The 16,439-nt window shown below is 39.8% G+C and overlaps 3 protein-coding genes across 3 annotated transcripts; 1 reads left to right on the top strand and 2 right to left on the bottom strand.

The window, feature by feature from the left end:
* Positions 1–3,836: 3,836 nt before the first annotated feature.
* On the bottom strand, positions 3,837–7,668 carry slc7a9 (solute carrier family 7 member 9). Its single transcript, XM_072465653.1, has 12 exons — positions 7,579–7,668; positions 7,210–7,357; positions 6,267–6,509; positions 5,693–5,818; positions 5,511–5,610; positions 5,393–5,437; positions 5,198–5,321; positions 5,016–5,119; positions 4,610–4,706; positions 4,387–4,536; positions 4,135–4,309; positions 3,837–3,981 (listed from the first exon to the last, which is right to left on the bottom strand). The coding sequence occupies exons 1-12, from the start codon at positions 7,666–7,668 to the stop codon at positions 3,920–3,922; spliced, it is 1,464 nt and encodes a 487-aa protein (XP_072321754.1). The 3' UTR covers positions 3,837–3,919.
* Positions 7,669–9,330: 1,662 nt separating this feature from the next.
* Positions 9,331–11,130, top strand: nudt19 (nudix (nucleoside diphosphate linked moiety X)-type motif 19). The gene is made up of 3 exons (XM_072465679.1): positions 9,331–10,168; positions 10,244–10,451; positions 10,654–11,130. The coding sequence occupies exons 1-3, from the start codon at positions 9,431–9,433 to the stop codon at positions 10,827–10,829; spliced, it is 1,122 nt and encodes a 373-aa protein (XP_072321780.1). The 5' UTR covers positions 9,331–9,430; the 3' UTR covers positions 10,830–11,130.
* A 1,355-nt stretch (positions 11,131–12,485) lies between these two features.
* On the bottom strand, positions 12,486–14,479 carry LOC140381193 (regulator of G-protein signaling 9-binding protein). Its single transcript, XM_072465219.1, has one exon. The coding sequence runs from the start codon at positions 13,940–13,942 to the stop codon at positions 13,199–13,201; it is 744 nt and encodes a 247-aa protein (XP_072321320.1). The 5' UTR covers positions 13,943–14,479; the 3' UTR covers positions 12,486–13,198.
* Between the last annotated feature and the right edge of the window lie 1,960 nt (positions 14,480–16,439).

The following is a 16,439-nucleotide window of genomic DNA, read 5'->3' as shown; positions in this document are numbered from 1 at the left end:
GCATACATGTGCTGTGCCACAACTACTCGACCACCAGGCAGCATGGTTATACATTCACATGTACAGCGAGGAAAACACCCTGCTTTTTTGCAAGTTCTCCCATTTAGAAATTATGGAGTGGTCCGAAATGCTCATCGTAGGTGCATTTCCACTGTGAAAGACAGAATCAAATTTTTTTTTTAATGATTTTTAAATTATTTATTTATTTTTATGTTATTGCTGCAAATACGTATTGACATGAACATCTATGTTATATAATATTTTGTAAGCCTTTGTTTACAATTACACAAGCTTTTCCTGTAGTTCTTTGGTTGGCACACACTCCTCCACCATCATGCAGATGGTCATTGGCAAACTTCAGATGGTCCTGGACATGTGCTGACTTAAGAAGGGGAATCTTCTATGTGATGCATGATTTTAAACCATGACAGTGTATTACTGACAGTAACCTTTGAAACTATGGTCCCAACTCTCTTCAGGTCATTGACCAGCTCCACCCGCGTAGTTCTGGGCTGGTTCTTCACCTTTTATTATCATCACTGATCCCCCACGAGGTGAGATCTTGCATGGAGCCCCAGTCCGAGGGAGATTGACAGACATCATTAGCCTCTTCCATTTTCTAATACATTGCTCTAAAAGCTGTTCTTTTTTCACCAAACTGCTGCCAATTTCCACATAGCCCTTTCCAGCCTTGTGAAGTCTACAATTTACTCTCTGGTGTCTTTTGACTGCTCTTTGGTCTTGCCCATGGTAGTAGTTGGTGTCTGACTGATTGTGGGGTGGGCAGGTGTCTTTGTGCAGCTAACGAGCTTTAGTAATAGGTGCTAATAATTTTGATAAATAAGTGGAGTAGAGGTGGACTTTTTAAAGGCAGACTAACATCTTTGAGAGCCAGAATTCTTTCTGATTGGCAGGTGTTCATAAACTTATTTGCAGCAATAACATACAAATAAATTATTTTAAATTCACACAATGTGATCTCTAGATTTTGTCTGTCTCTCACAGTGGAAATGCACCTACAATGAAAATTCCTTCCATAATTTCTAAGTGGGATAACTTGCAAAATCGCAGGTTGTTCAAACACTTATTTTCTTCCTTGTATAGTTGACTTGATCACCATATAGTTTTTCAGAAAGGTTGGCCAATGATTGTGATTTTTAAAATATAAATGCTAATTTGGAAACTGATTGAAAAACTCAGTAATGTGATGATAATGAGATGCAGATGAGTTCTCATCAGAGCTGTCTATTTAATAATGAGCTGATATCTGAGTGCAATGTCAGAGCTGGAGCGAGCACACACACTCACACACACACACACGCACACACACACACACACACACACGCACACACACACACACACACGCACACACACACACGCACACACACACACACACGCACACACACACACACACGCACGCACACACACACACGCACACACACACGCACGCACGCACACACACACACGCACACACACACGCACACACACGCACACACACACACACGCACGCACACACACGCATGCACACACCCACACACACGCACACACACACACGCACACACACACACACGCACGCATGCACACACGCACACTCTCACACACATGTAAATGGCTGTGCATATTTCACTGTGTAAATTTGCCTTAATCAGAATATTTAACATGATCTAATCAATCTTCACTGGACTTATGTGAAGTTTGATTAAGATATAACAGAAGAATCATTATTAGCCATACGAAAGAAATTTAAAGGTGCACAATATATCTCTTCTGGTGGAGAGTGCGCTGCAGGCTTGTCTCCATTGAAAAGTCCACAGATCTGACCAGTTACTTTGTCTGGTGGTGCCACCTGCATGAAAACCAGTATCTTTAATGCCTTAATGTGAAACTTCAGTCAAAGGAATAACATTTGGAGACAAGCAGAAGGCTCAAACCCATGAGAAAATGTAGTGCAACTTTAATTTTAGTCTTGTGAATTTGTAAGATTATTTTGATTATAAATCTTCAAATTGTTGGTAAAACTCACTTGATATTCAGTGGGGGAAAAAAAATTGAAAATGTCTTTAGTTTAGTAGAGTTGGGGGTAATGCGTTAGCTGGTAACACGTTAGAGTACTCAAAATACTTTTTTTGCGTCATGAGGAACGTAATATGTCAGTTTTGTGCCCCTGTGTAATCTAGTAAATAAATAACCGCTATTTTGAAGCTGAGGAATAACTGTAGGGTAACAGCGATGTGGTGAGTTTGATTTAAATAAACAACAGGCCTAAAACAAGCGCATTCTGTTGTTGTTTGTTATTGTAAGATAAAGACAGCCTTTATCACAAAATGGAGAAAAGAGGGAATATTGCACATGTACTCACTATAAGAATGTGTTTTCTATTCTTCTCTAATGAACTTTGAAGCCTACATTTCATGATGTACATACAGTAATAATAATAATAATAATAATAATAATAATAATAATAATGTATTATTAATAATGTATATACATACAGAAATGGTTAGTATTCACATTTAAATTAATAAAATAACATTTATAGTTTGACAGACCTAAGATTTTGTTTTAGGATTTCCGCAAGATCATTTTCATGACCTGAAGCTTTTAGCCCATTACTCATTGCATTCTTGAGAATGAACTGTAACTCACTTGATTCATCAGCTGAAGGAAGAATTAAGTCCCCGATGAGGAAACACACAATGGGGCAATGTTGAAATGTCTCGATAATGTGGGTTTACAGCGTATTCCAGTGGGTGTGGACTTGGTGCAGGTTACTGAGGCCCCAAATAAAAAAAGAAATGTGTTAAAAATGTTTCTTTCATCCCAGAACACAAGCATATTACAGAGTGATGAAACAAAATGTAACTACTTATCACTACGCTGCAAAGTTCCAACACCAGTATTTGGTGGTTGTGAAGGGGGAGGAATATTTCTAATACACCACACTGATTTGCTTAATATTGTTAAAGTTATTTTTGTGATTTTGTTTTTTACTATTTCATCAATTCACTGAAAAGTGTATTTGAGAAGTTGTAACAATACAATTTTGGTTTTCTGTTAAATCGATCACACGCATCTAAAACATAACATTTTTATATCTATAATATAATGGCATATAACAAAATTTACCTATAAAACATATCTTTGCATTTATCACTAATAAGGGGCACCCTGTAACAACCACGGCAGAGAAATGTATCGCCCGCGCACCTTCTGTTTTAAAAAAATAAACTTCAATCACAACTAAACCTGTTTCTCTAACATACAAGTGTTTCCCCCTCTCAGTTTATGGAAAGGCAATATTTCATGTTCAGCTCCTTCTCATCCAGAATCCCTGTATCACTGAGCTGCAGAGGCTGCACTAGCACTGATTCATGAAGTGCTGGGCTTTAGGTAGTGACCATTCACAACAAAAAGAGGACATATGGTTCCTATGTGGGTACACAGATAGCTCATGTTTATTAAATGTAGAATTTACATACTTTTTAAAACTTTCATTCAAGGTTTTAAGAAACATAATAGCAGTTGCTTTTGACATTCATAATGGGACCAAATAGTGCAAAAGGAATAATGTTGTGCGGAAAGTAATGGATTAAATTATTAAATAAATACAGCAGCATGTTTATAGGAAACGTCCCTCAATACAGAAGTGTTACTGACATCTAGTGGACATACGGGCTAATTGCAGCAGCTATAAACAAAACATCTCAAAACAATTAAGTAAAAATGCAAACTGTTGGCTATTTATAAAAAGTATATCGTGCAAGCACCTCACTATAACAGCATTGTTTTTCTCCCTCTCCCTCTCTCTCTGTCTTATTTTTTATTTTATTTTTTTTTACAATTGATTATGAACACTGTACAGAAGATTTTTCTGAGTCTCTATTCAACTGACAACCTTGGAGACACTTTTTGAAAAGGTTCATTCCATTTTCTCAGGTGGCACGACCTCCATGAGCAGCTGCAGATGCATGGTGATGGGTCCTGGAATACACACAATGCACAGGTCAATGCAAATTGTGTGCAATTCAAAACAAAATATCATATCTTTTGAATGATGAAAAGTCCTCAAAATGTTGCCTTTATGAGGGAGCTGAAACCCATGAATATATATAAACATACAGACGCTAAACTCACTCATCATCTCATGTGCCCAGGTGACCTTTTTGTAGACAAAGATGTAATAGAATATGAGTCCACTGAGAATGAATATAGTGCAATAGAGGTACTCAATTTCTGGTTTGTCAATGATGGGAGCCAACACCAGGTAGAAGCTCACAAGGGTCATGAGCCCAGCAAAAACAACCGGCACCTGCGGGTCAGCACACGCATTACTCCTATATTCTAAAATCATATATTTATTTGATTTTTTTTTTTTTAAATAACTACCTTGACTGGCCTGTTAAGTTCCTTTCTCGTGAAACGCATCACAATGAGAGAAAATGCAGTCAGACCATAGAAGAACCACTGAGCAAAGCTGAAGTAGTTAATGAGGGTGTTAATGTCTGTTGGGAGGATATAAAGTAGAGACAAAAAGCCCTGTAACACAATAAACAAAACAGCAATTTATAAATGTGATTTGCCTTTACAAAATGAAATAGTTTGAACTTACATTAAAAATCAGAGCAGGTGCTGGTGTGAAGCGTTTGAGGCTGATAAAGGATAAGATTTTAACCATGTGGCCCTCTCTACCACTGACATATGCCAGTCTGCAAGGAAAAGCACATTATATCGCAATTGTTGTTGTGGAGATAAGCTAAATCAGACTATTGAGTATGTTATTATAATCAAATCTATTTCTACAGGCTGCTAAACGAGCTGATTAAAAAAATGTAATCTTGCAGTTGCAATCTTTGATAAGGAGTACAAAGTCTTCTTTTACATTTTGGGTAATACTTAACTCAGTCAAGACATTTACAGGAGCTTTACAACAAATGCTGTGACGTTTACAATCTTATAACCTCATCTGTCTCAATAATAAAAAACTAAAAGATAGATGACAAGTTCATATAAAATACCTGCCAGCAGTGAAGCAGCTGCCATTGGCCGAACCAAATGTAGAAAAAACCACAAAAAGTGGAACGATCCACGACACAGGGTAAAGTACTCTGTCGCCAAAAGTCTGAAGACAATCAAACATTTCAGTCCAAAACAGCTTTTAAACAAATCAAAATGCATGTCACTTGTGTGTGAAACTTACCACAGCGACAGCCGGAGACAGCAGCAGCTCACTGGGCGTCATGACAGTAAAATAAGCCACATTGACCAACACATAACAAACTGTCACTAAAGGGATACCAATTATAATAGCCATGGGTAGATTCCTGCGTGAAAATGTTATCATTTGATGTGGATTTTTGCTAAACATTTGAAATAAATGTGTCCAGTATTATACCTATAAGGGTCTCGTAACTCCTCTGTGATGAAGTTCAGTTGGTTCCTAAAAATAAATAGAAAAGCACATTTGATGATTTTACATTTAAAATAATATAAAGTATTTTTTGATAAATTACCATCCATCATATGCCCAAAGTCCATTGTAAAATGCAAGACCAATGGAACCAAAAGATATTGACGAAGTTTCAAACGCATTGGAAAGGTTTTCTGTTTTTCCTGTGCACATATAAAACACACCGGTTAGGAATTTGGATTTTTTTTTTTTTTTTTTTTATGATGCCGAGTGCTAAAGTCATACCTTGACTCAGCAACACCATGCCAGCCACGGCAATAACGGCAATGATCAGTAGTTTGGCTACAGTGAAGACATTTTGGACATAACTTGCCAATTTAACGCTTAGACAGTTGACAGCGACAATCAAAACTGAAAGATACGAGATAAACATTTTCAAATCAACCATACCTTTTTCTGGTAAAACATTTTAATGCTGATTTATTCTTAATTGCATAAACATTGGACATTAAGTCTACATTGTTTGTATTATAATTTGGCGTTTTGTACTGGAGACAATTATCCAATCAAAAACCTGAGTCTCTCATTTGGGTTGCCAGTTCCTACGCCTAAATCCCATCTAAAACCTATTAGTGCCAGTGCAGCCAGTGAAACGCTTGTGTGTTTGTCTCTATCTGCAGGTTAAAGCTCTGGAAACACAGGTTCAGTTGTGATTGTTGTACCTTTTTTAAACCAGTACAAGCACAGTACATACTGTTCCTTTAACCAAACACATCTACCACAGCAGTAACTCTACAATAATTACCTAAGATGCTGTAATTGCACCCTATAATCAGCACATTTTTAAAGCTCAACTTACACATTGCAGCCACCGCCAGACATTTTGTGACAAGTATTGGAGGACTGCAGCCGGGGAAGAAGGGAGCGGCGGCGTATTCTGCAAAACTCAGAGTAATGATGGCAAAGGAGGAGGGCTTCAGAACCATAACGGTGGTCCAGGAGTACAGGTATGCCACAATAGAGCCAAAACTCTCAAAGAGGTACACGTACTCGGCCCCTGATTTGGTGATCATGGTTCCAAGTTCAGCATAACAGAGTGCTCCTGTGGAGACCGGACAAAAACAGTATCCCTGTTAATGTGTATCTGAAACATACAATAAACCTTGCATTGTTCACGTTAACATAACGTATATAAAAATGAGATGTACATTATCATTATTATTATTATTATTTATTCCCACTTTTAGAGCCATGCCACTGAAGAATACATTTTCAAAATTAATAAATAAATAAACAAAAATGAAAAATATCAGTATCACAGTAAGAATAAATATTATTAATCTTGTGTACCAGTAATCAACAGAAAAAGTAACATTTTGACTTCATTTAAGCCATCAAATATTGTATCCTCACAACATAACAATTATATGAATCATAGTGGTCATACTAATAAAACGTTTGAGACAGTGTTCTTAATTTTTATGGCACGTTAATGTTATTATAGTGCGTATCTTTACTTGTTGTGGTTCTATTCGTTGGATTTAAAGGCAGTTAAGATTTGAAGAGATTAAGATTTTATGAGTTTTATGATTTTATGGGAAGATTAAATGACACACACTGACAATGCGAAAAAATGACTGTAAATGTGTTATTTGTGAGATTTTATAAGCAGGAATCGACCTATTCAGGAAGGGCGTCACCCGTACATAACAACCTGACCAATATGTAAACCACATCACGGACTGAAAAGAGGTTTGCGCACCGATATATTCAACACACATTTAGGATTATAACATTCTCACCGAGAGTGGACAGGACTCCACAGGCTGCCCAGATCAGAAGAGAGGGCCCCACTGCTCCCGAGTACAGCAGAACAGATTTAGGAGAGATGAAGATGCCCGAACCTATCATAGTCCCAACAATCAGACTGATTCCACTCAGCAAACCAACCTACAGTCAGAACATTGCACAAATATGTATTAACATCTCTAGAAAGCTTATAGTTGGATTGGACATGCATATCCTCTGTGGTAAAGACTATGAAAGACTGCACTTGGAACTGCCTGGTACTAAATCCATGCTTTTGGGTCCATGTGGGAAAGACGGGGGTCAATAGCTGTCTGGACTGACAAAATGAATGAATTATTTACTGTGAATCAAAATATACTTACTTCTTTTTGGAGCATGGTGACTTTTGCAGATTTCTTGCCTTTAGTTTCACCATTTTGTAAAGTATGATTATAACCACTGTCTTGGTCCATTTCGGATTACTGGCAAAGCACATGCACAATAACATCTATTAAACCCGGGAAAGGAAATGTATAGTATTTTTGAATTTACCATGTATATTTGAATAGCATTAGTAGTTAAAAGAAACAAAAATACACTTACCTCTGAGAGTGAGTTTTATTCACTTTGAAAACAAGTGCTTTCCAAATCATCCAGGCTGCCAAAGTGACACTGCCATAAAGTTAGGCATTAAGGAATGTATTTGAAAATGTGTAGCTCTGGTGGGAGGAGCCAGATCTGACTGGATATCCCACAGCTCAGGGCAACATGGGAGGGCCCAGACCCGCAAATATATAAAATAGTTTTGTTGACTTGATTCTACAAACTATGTGGGTGTACACAACAGTTCCCACAAATAGACTTATATGACTAAAACAAGACTTTTTACAAGAATATATTTTTCAACAGCGATCACTAAAGCATTTCCTCCCTAAGTTTGCTGAGCTGATTTCAACACAAAGCTTCTTTGATAGAGACATCTGACACTTGTGTTCCCGGTGTGCTACATTCCCTCCATTTGATCTTTCACTTTCATTTGCTTGGTAAGATGTAACGGTATTTTTATGGTTGGGATTTGTAATCTTTTTAAAAATGAAAACCTAAACTTTAGAACTTTGATGGGGAAAAAAACAATGCACAAGAGAAGAAAGCAATGTTGTGCTTTGTGGTCAAATAGCCTCTCTTTCAACACTGATATCAGACAAATATCACAAACCTGCTTAAATATCGGAACGGTCAGAGCGCTCGTCATTCACCACCTCCGGAGGCTCAATTCCTGCTCGGTCCAGCACATAAGCTATTGTTGTTGTGTCCTTGGGCAGGACACTTCAGCCACACAGCCTTGTATGAATGTGATCTGTGGCCACAGTCGCTTATTGTTTCTTGATAACCTTTTCCTGGCCGCCCAAAGTATGTTCCAAAATGTTTTGAGGCCCAAATTGTTCTGAAATTGAGTGGGCGTCTTAAGGCATGTGGTGGCACAATCACAACTGTAGAAAAAGTCAACAGTGTTTTATTTTATTCTTTTAGTTTGAAAACACCAGGTGAGACACTGTAGGTGAATATTTTTTGAAGATATCAATTTGAACTGAAGGTTTATTGCCATTGCCAATGAACAGAATTCACAAACCTAGGAACCTGCTTTCTTTATGTGAGTAAAATACAGGTTTCTCCTGTATTTTACTCACATAAATGTAAGAATTTGTTTTATTTATTTAGAATTTGTTCATCATGACATATTTTCATATCGAAATAAGGCATTATGTATTTGTAAAAGTTGCCAAAATTGCACATTTTTGTGTGTGTGTGTATGTGTGTATGTGTGTGTGTGTGTGTGCTACTTCAAGTGGTCATCTGAATGCAAATTGAGGGAAACGGTGCTCTTATTGCCTCTTTGAATTGCACGTGGATTATATGAAATAATTCAACAGCTTTAGGAGCAGATCGGACAATGAAGTTATTTCCCCAAAAAACTATGACCGCGGTTGAGGCTTAGCGCTCAATGTTCTAAAGCATTTTGATGATTCCCTGAAACTGAAGTGGACTGTGAGTCATTTCATCTTTTGGCCTGAAGGTGGCGATAGAGTCAAACAAAGGAAAACCAGCGCTTCCACTATACGTCACTTCCACCAAAACAAAACAGTTGTAGAGAAGTCGCACGAGAAGTCGATATTATAATAAATCCATGAGAGAAGTAGACAAATAAAGTACTTCAAACACTACTTTTCCCTAAAGATGAACCACTCGCTCAAGCACTGGAAGGAGGCGGCCACGCTGATTGTAGCCGCAGAACAGCGACTCTGCGGAGGCTCAAGGACGACAACACCGCCGCGGGGGACCAAACTCACGCAACACCTGCCGCACGCGTCTCGCTTCGACTACAACACGCTGCTGCTGAAACGGAGCGGCAAAAGCGGCTTCATGCCCAACGCGTACGTCTTCCCCGGAGGACTCGTCGACCCCACGGACTTCTCTAGCGAGTGGCTGGACGTGTTCAAGTCGCTCAGCAGTGCCCCCCGTTTTGGTTTGAGGCGCGTGAAGCAGAAGGCCGAGACGAGACCCCCCGTGTTCGCCACCGACCGGGTCAATTTGGGCTCTCCGATCCCCGGCGAGGTGGCGTTCCGCATCTGCGCCCTGAGAGAGACGTTCGAGGAGTCGGGCGTGCTCCTGGTGGTTCCTAGGGACACGCTCCAACGTGACGAGGACACTATCCATGACGGTATTGATAATGACATATGCCCCGATGAACTGAAAAAGTGGAGGTCGTTGGTGAACCAGAACCCCGCTAATTTCATCAGGATGTGCAGGGAGCTGGGGGTCTTGCCTAACATCTGGGCCCTACACGAGTGGTCCAACTGGCTCACTCCTGAGGGCAGCTATGGGGTCAGAAGGTTTGACACAGCCTTTTTTATTTGCTGCTTGAAAGAGATTCCCCATACACTCCAGGACCAGAAGGAGATTGAACTCTTCCAGGTTATTTCCATGCACAAGCACAACTTTTCTGACGAGATACAGTTTGTGAATTGTTATTGTTTTTTTTGTTTCCAGTGGTCCACGCCGTCTGAGGTTTTGCAGAGCTACGAAGCGAAGGAATTCTGGATTGCCCCGCCACAGTTTTACGAGCTGGGCCGCTTGTGCCAGCTTCCTTCACTAAATGACCTCCACAGGTTTGCCCGTGAGCGCGCCGTGGAAGGCTGTGAACACTGGATGCCAGTTGTTACAGTTGAAGACGACAAACTTGTGTCACTATTACCAGGTAGTTTAGTTTGAAATGCATGATTGAATATTTTGATCGTGTTATCCAACGAGGAGGTTTGAGTTCATGGCTAATACACCATATATTTACATGTGTGCATTACATCTTCCTTCCATATTTTATTTGTGCTTATGCATTTCTATGTTTGCCCTCTCTGTGACCACCTAATCACTGTTCAAATGGCATTCTATGTTTCTTCTAGGCGACAGACTTTACCCCGGGACTCTATCGGCGTCAAGCACAGGCCACGATGGAGTTGCTGCGCTGCACCGTTTAGTGATTGAAGATTCATATACTGTAAGACTGCAGATAAATATCCCTCCCAAGTACAAGCACCTGCTGCCTGTATTACCTCTCGGCTCCGAAAGTCTGCTTTGATCTGGACCTTCGTGTTTTTGTCTTTTACAATGTTAAAAAAGGCAGATTTCTAAATGAGTTGTTGGTGCCTTCTAACTGTTAAGCCACTTTTCAAAACACATAAGAACAACTTAAATGTGCTTATTTTTGTGTTCTACGCTTCTAACATTGGTTCTAGTGTATGGAAGGCATATGTCAGTGCAAGACTCACTGCTGAGCTGCCACATCACCTCCTTTGGATGACTTCCCCACGCACAGCAGGGCATGATTAATAACTAATAACATATTGGAAAATATTGTCAATTAAAATGTATAATTTATATTAGTGTAGCATTTTTCCTTTATTATTGTTGACTGTTAAATGATAAATGCCATAATGCTTTAACAGTAGCATATTTTTTATTCAACATAGTTTTATTCCTGTTTAAGATTTTCTAAAATGAAGAGTGCAGAGAGAATTTAAAAACAAAATAAAGCTTGCATCTATTGATGCATTCCAGATTAGAATTATTGAATGCGTTATTTAAAAGCTTTCCTGGTCTTTCTCAATCCATGTCCAGAGCAATGTCTTGTCTGCAGGACAGATGAAGGTGATGAGTGAAAATAAAGCTGACAAACCTCAAGTGTGTTTTGCAATAGAAAATGTTGAGGGTTTCTATGGCAACCCACAGCCTTTCAAAGCTAGTATCTTTGTCAGATAAGATGCAGCGGTGGTTCTGCAAAGTGTTTCCCGTCTGTAAACCAGTCAGCAATACAGAAATGGGCTGATTCATGAATTTCATGTTTAAGTTGCTCAGAAGATGTGATAGTTGAGGTCATGAGGGACCAAGAAGCTTTGTTATTTTATTATTACTATTGATAATAATAATATATATAATTTGCCTAGTTAATCTTTTTTTTAACATTTTCCTACCGGGTACGAAATAGATCTATGTTTATTCCGTTCCATCACAACCATACTAGGTAAAAGCTAATCTAATTTATAAAACTATAATATTTAATATAATAATATACGCACATTTTTAATGAATAATGATAATATTGTAACTTAATTGTGTCTGATGAATGGTATTCTGTGTCCCCACTGCATCATGAGATTTGTATCCTAATGGGACCTTCCTTGCTAAATAAAATATATTTTTTTGAATCTGCTTTACCTACATAATCAATATGTGTCAGAACTCAGCACTTCTCCTCACAATCTGCCACTTGATTTTTTTTTTAATTACTTCTGGTATTATCCCACCACATACAGCATTTAGAAAAACAAAAAACGTGCATGCACTGTGAAAAAGCAGTGCTATGCATATTTTTGTGTACAGTCAGTAATTAGTAAAGTAAAGCATACTTTTGAGTTTTAAATATAAATTATTTGTTGACAGTGTTTTGTGATCATCATCAAAGTTGATAATGTATGCGTATATCTTGAAGATATTTGTTAAAAGTCCAATTTCAACTACATTTGTTGCTCTGTTGCTCCTAAAGCTTTTGGCCCAGTCCTCAGTTGATCTTGGGTCTATTCTTGGAATCCCTTCAAAGTCTCTTACAACTAAAACTCTTAAGAGTTAGTCTAACGCTGCTGTAAGCCTGGTGACATCTAAGACCATAATCCTCTGCCTACAAGCATCTATTTTCTATCTTGTGTTGTCTACATTAAGAAGTCGCACCAGTTCAACGTAATGTGTCAATCATATAAATATACTTTATTATATGTACAGTACCTGAAACAGCATTCAACTGTGTGTTTAATTCAAATCTTCTATTCAAAAGTATTACATTCAATACTGTTTGCAAGAAAACCCTGAAAAGAAGTGATTGTGCTCCCAGTGATGGGTGCAGTGTTAAGTCTGTCAAGTCCAAAGGATGCCATGATGCCCAGAGTGTTATGCTGTGGTTAACGATTGAACAAGCAAGTTTTCTGAATGTGAACTACATTACGAAAGTGTTCTTGGGAGTATATGGGTGCAGCTGCTGAAACAGCTCAAACGGATCCAATCCAAAAGGGTCATAGCTGTTGTCACTAACTCACATCTGACCTGGCTTTGCTTTATAGGATTCATATGTTTACAGCATAAATCAAGGGGAATTACAGTCGGCTCCTATCACGCCTGGCATTTTCTACAGGCCTAATCCAGCTGGATTACGTTATTTAAATCATTCTGGTGGTCAGACTGGCACATCAGTTCAAGCCACTTCCCACACTTTGTCCCCCCCAAAAAACAACAGCACTTCCCGGTCATTATTACCTCACATTGCCAGATTTCATCCTCAGCACTAAACTATCTAATGCAACTTCCCAACAAATTCAATCAGGACCCTCAATGTTAATAGTCTGTTATTGTACGCGCGGTTCTTTCCACGCTGGCGCTCCTCTCTGAAGCATCTGGCGTTCAGGACATGTTAATCACCAGATACCCAAGCACCAGCGCCACACCGACGATGACGATGAAAACCAACACGGCACAGATGGACCCCAAACCCGAGCCTTGACCCCCGCCGCCCCCGTCCTCTTCTTTGGGCTCCTCTTCGCAGATGGAGATGACGCCCACCGAGGAATTCCCCACGCTCATGTTGGACTTGAGCTCGGCGCCCGCCTCCTGCTTGGCCTCGACCGCCCATGGAGCCACCTGCACCTTCATCTCCATCTCCTCCATCATCTGCGTGACCTGGCCGATCTCGCACTGCAGTTCCCTCAGGTCCGCGGTGTCGATGTTGCTGTCCGCCTCGTACTTCATGTTTTGCACGCTCATGGCCCGCGCTGCCACCGTGGTCGTGCTGCCCGTCATGCCCGTCTGGATCAGGTGCCTGGTGGGCACCTTCAGGGGGAAATCCTGCCCTATCTCCAGAGAGCGTTTCATGTCCACCTCCAGCAGCTCCATGCTACTGGAGAACAGCACCCACAGGCGCTCATACTCGGTGCGGTCCTCCTTGCTGATGCTCTTGTCTTTAAGCAGAGAAGTCAATTTAGTCCTGTTTGCCACGGCCAGCTCCTGGGCCTTTTTACGAGTCCTCTTCAGTTCCTCGCGTAGATTCTGAGAGTCTGATGTGCTTCCAAGTGCGATCACCAAATGCCTGTAACAAGCGGTGACTTTGTTCAAAGCGTCCAGCATTGTTTTGCACTCTTCTTTCCCCATGGCTTAAAACGTTGCGTTCCAACTAAAAGTGAAGAAGAGCCCGTGTGCTGTGGTGCCTTGAGCCACCGTCTTAGTTTGGTTCACACAGCTCCAGCTCAAATCTCCTCAGCGCATCAGTTAAAGCACATTCCTTTATAGCCATAGTCCTTCCTGTGCAGGCAGCGCACAGAGCAGCTTAGATATTAGTGCGGCTTTGGGCGGCAGCATCGCGCCGCAGATCAGATCTCTTCTCAGATGACTCTTGATAACCTTCAGCTTCACTCAAAGACAAACAATTCCGGTTGTTTTGCACAAAAGTAGACGATGTTACAGGTGTTGGAGCATCCGCTTGACTCAGTCACTGTGCTCTTCAAAAATGATGTGGATGGAAGAATGAAGTGGACTGCTGCAAGCTAACGCGACGTGTCTGCCGCTCAGTGAGTCAGAGACCTTGCCCTTTCTGTCACAAGAGCTGTCCATTTATACATCGAATCGATGATGTTTAAATCGCTGTGAGCGCCTTCCAGGTCACATGTGTCCACAAAACACAAATATTCATCCATAGGCTGAAGGAGTAAGTCGGCCACTTCACTCCCATTGGTCATGCGCACCACGGTGATGCTGAGGACAGAGCTGCTATTGGCTGCTCTGTTACAGTAGGGGCGGTGCTGAGGATAAAAAAAAAAACATTGCTCCATTTTACAGTCAGTAGAATAGCAACCCTTTATTTTTCACACAGACAGCGGAAATCTCCTTTGTTTGTAGGCTGGACTAAGTTACTTGTTCATACAACATAACTAGACTATGCCAATGGTGATAATCATTTATGAACACTTAAAATCTACTGTAGTAATATATTGTATTCTTGGGGCATTTGGGCTATTTCATTGATTAAAAATGAACTAATGTTCTTAGGATTACACGTCTGTGCATCATATGAATAATATACTTATCAATTTACAGAGGCACTCTAGTATGCCATGATAAACACAGCATCACTTTCAAAACCAAATTTTAAAAATGTTCTGGCATAACTACCATTTATGCTGTCTTAGAAAAACCAAAATCTGCAGTTATTGCTACTACGTCAGTCTGCCAACATTCCAGTATGAATAGATGACAGGCCTTGTGGCTCATTGTGCAGGTGAGAGAAAGGAGGGATGTGCAGTGTTTGCCTGCTTCACTCTGTTTGCATTATTGAAGTGGATGGGACCAAATGATCCAGTGACTGCGTGCGGTGTGAAGCCATTTGATTAGAGCAAATTACAAAATTAATCTGGCAAAAAATATGTTGGCTGAAGCATGCAGATGTTATGCTTTATTCTTATTAACAGATAGCATTGGACACTTACACATTGGACAACATTAGACGCTTACACACTGCTGAGGTCTTAATAAATGCCTCATCAAAGTCATATCTTGTTTTGTAAGATCTCAAGAAACGCATCCGCTTTTCCCTGAATGTTTCCATGGCAACGCTGTCACCTCTTGACAAGTGCAATTTCAATTACTGCCGTACAGATGTCTTACCCTCCCTATAGTCTGGTTATCGAAGTGCACTTAACTTGTAATTGTCAGTCCAGCATAATGGCCAGGTAGTTTGCACTCAAATGAATTGATTGGACAGTCAATATTGTGACCTCATATGGTGGATGTGTAAAGAAGTTTAACATGGTAACTATAAAAAAAACTCTGACAGAGATTATCCAACAGCGAAGCTCTAGTGTGTTCCTCATCTTCACTTCAGAGCAGGAATTACATGAACCACTAAAGAACGACTCAGAATATAGTGCATCATTCATCACAGTTTGATTGGAGCTACATATTAAAGGTGCACTCTGCAACCTTTCTTGTGTGGGATCTGCCACCTGCTTGTCTTCATGAGTATAATAGAGAATAAGAATGTTCCACAAATGTGGCATTAAACCGAACTATTTCCCATTCACAGGTGTTTTATTACTAAAACAATACCTTGAGAAAAACCACCACTACTGTGAGCGGGCACACTTCTCCACAGATCTAACCTGTAACTTGCTTGTCTCCATGGAGATAGATAAACTTAATGTCAAACTATAGAACGTTCTAGGCCAAGCAACAACATCTACATGGAGACAAGTAAACATTGTTCACCTTTAAGCAGGAAGCCATAACTTTGTTATGACGTTCTGCATGATTGAAGTAAAAGATACATCACGTAGTCTGCCATGCTCTTCAAGAAAGAAAAATCAAGACAGTCATAAGTCATTCAAGCAGATATGAATCATTAACGTTGTTTGCTGTCACAGGACTGAACCCATAAAGACATTATATTATATATATTATCTGAAATAAACATTTACAATTGGATTTGACTTGTAAACTTTATGTTGCTATGAAGTAGGAATGAGGACAAAACATCTGGATGTGAAGTGATGGGTAAAAACGTATGATGGGTTGAAAAATGACGATTTATAAAGTGTGTAATCCAGTTTCTTTGGATTAACACTATAATACCCTCTAATGTATCTTTTAATGGACT

This window comes from Eucyclogobius newberryi, unplaced genomic scaffold (genome assembly GCF_026437365.1).
Source record: "Eucyclogobius newberryi isolate DKJ021-1_F unplaced genomic scaffold, fEucNew1.0.hap1 SCAF_5, whole genome shotgun sequence".
Taxonomy (NCBI): domain Eukaryota; kingdom Metazoa; phylum Chordata; class Actinopteri; order Gobiiformes; family Gobiidae; genus Eucyclogobius; species Eucyclogobius newberryi.
The sequence above is the reverse complement of the archived record's forward strand: the minus strand, read 5'-3'. Positions and strand labels throughout refer to the sequence as shown.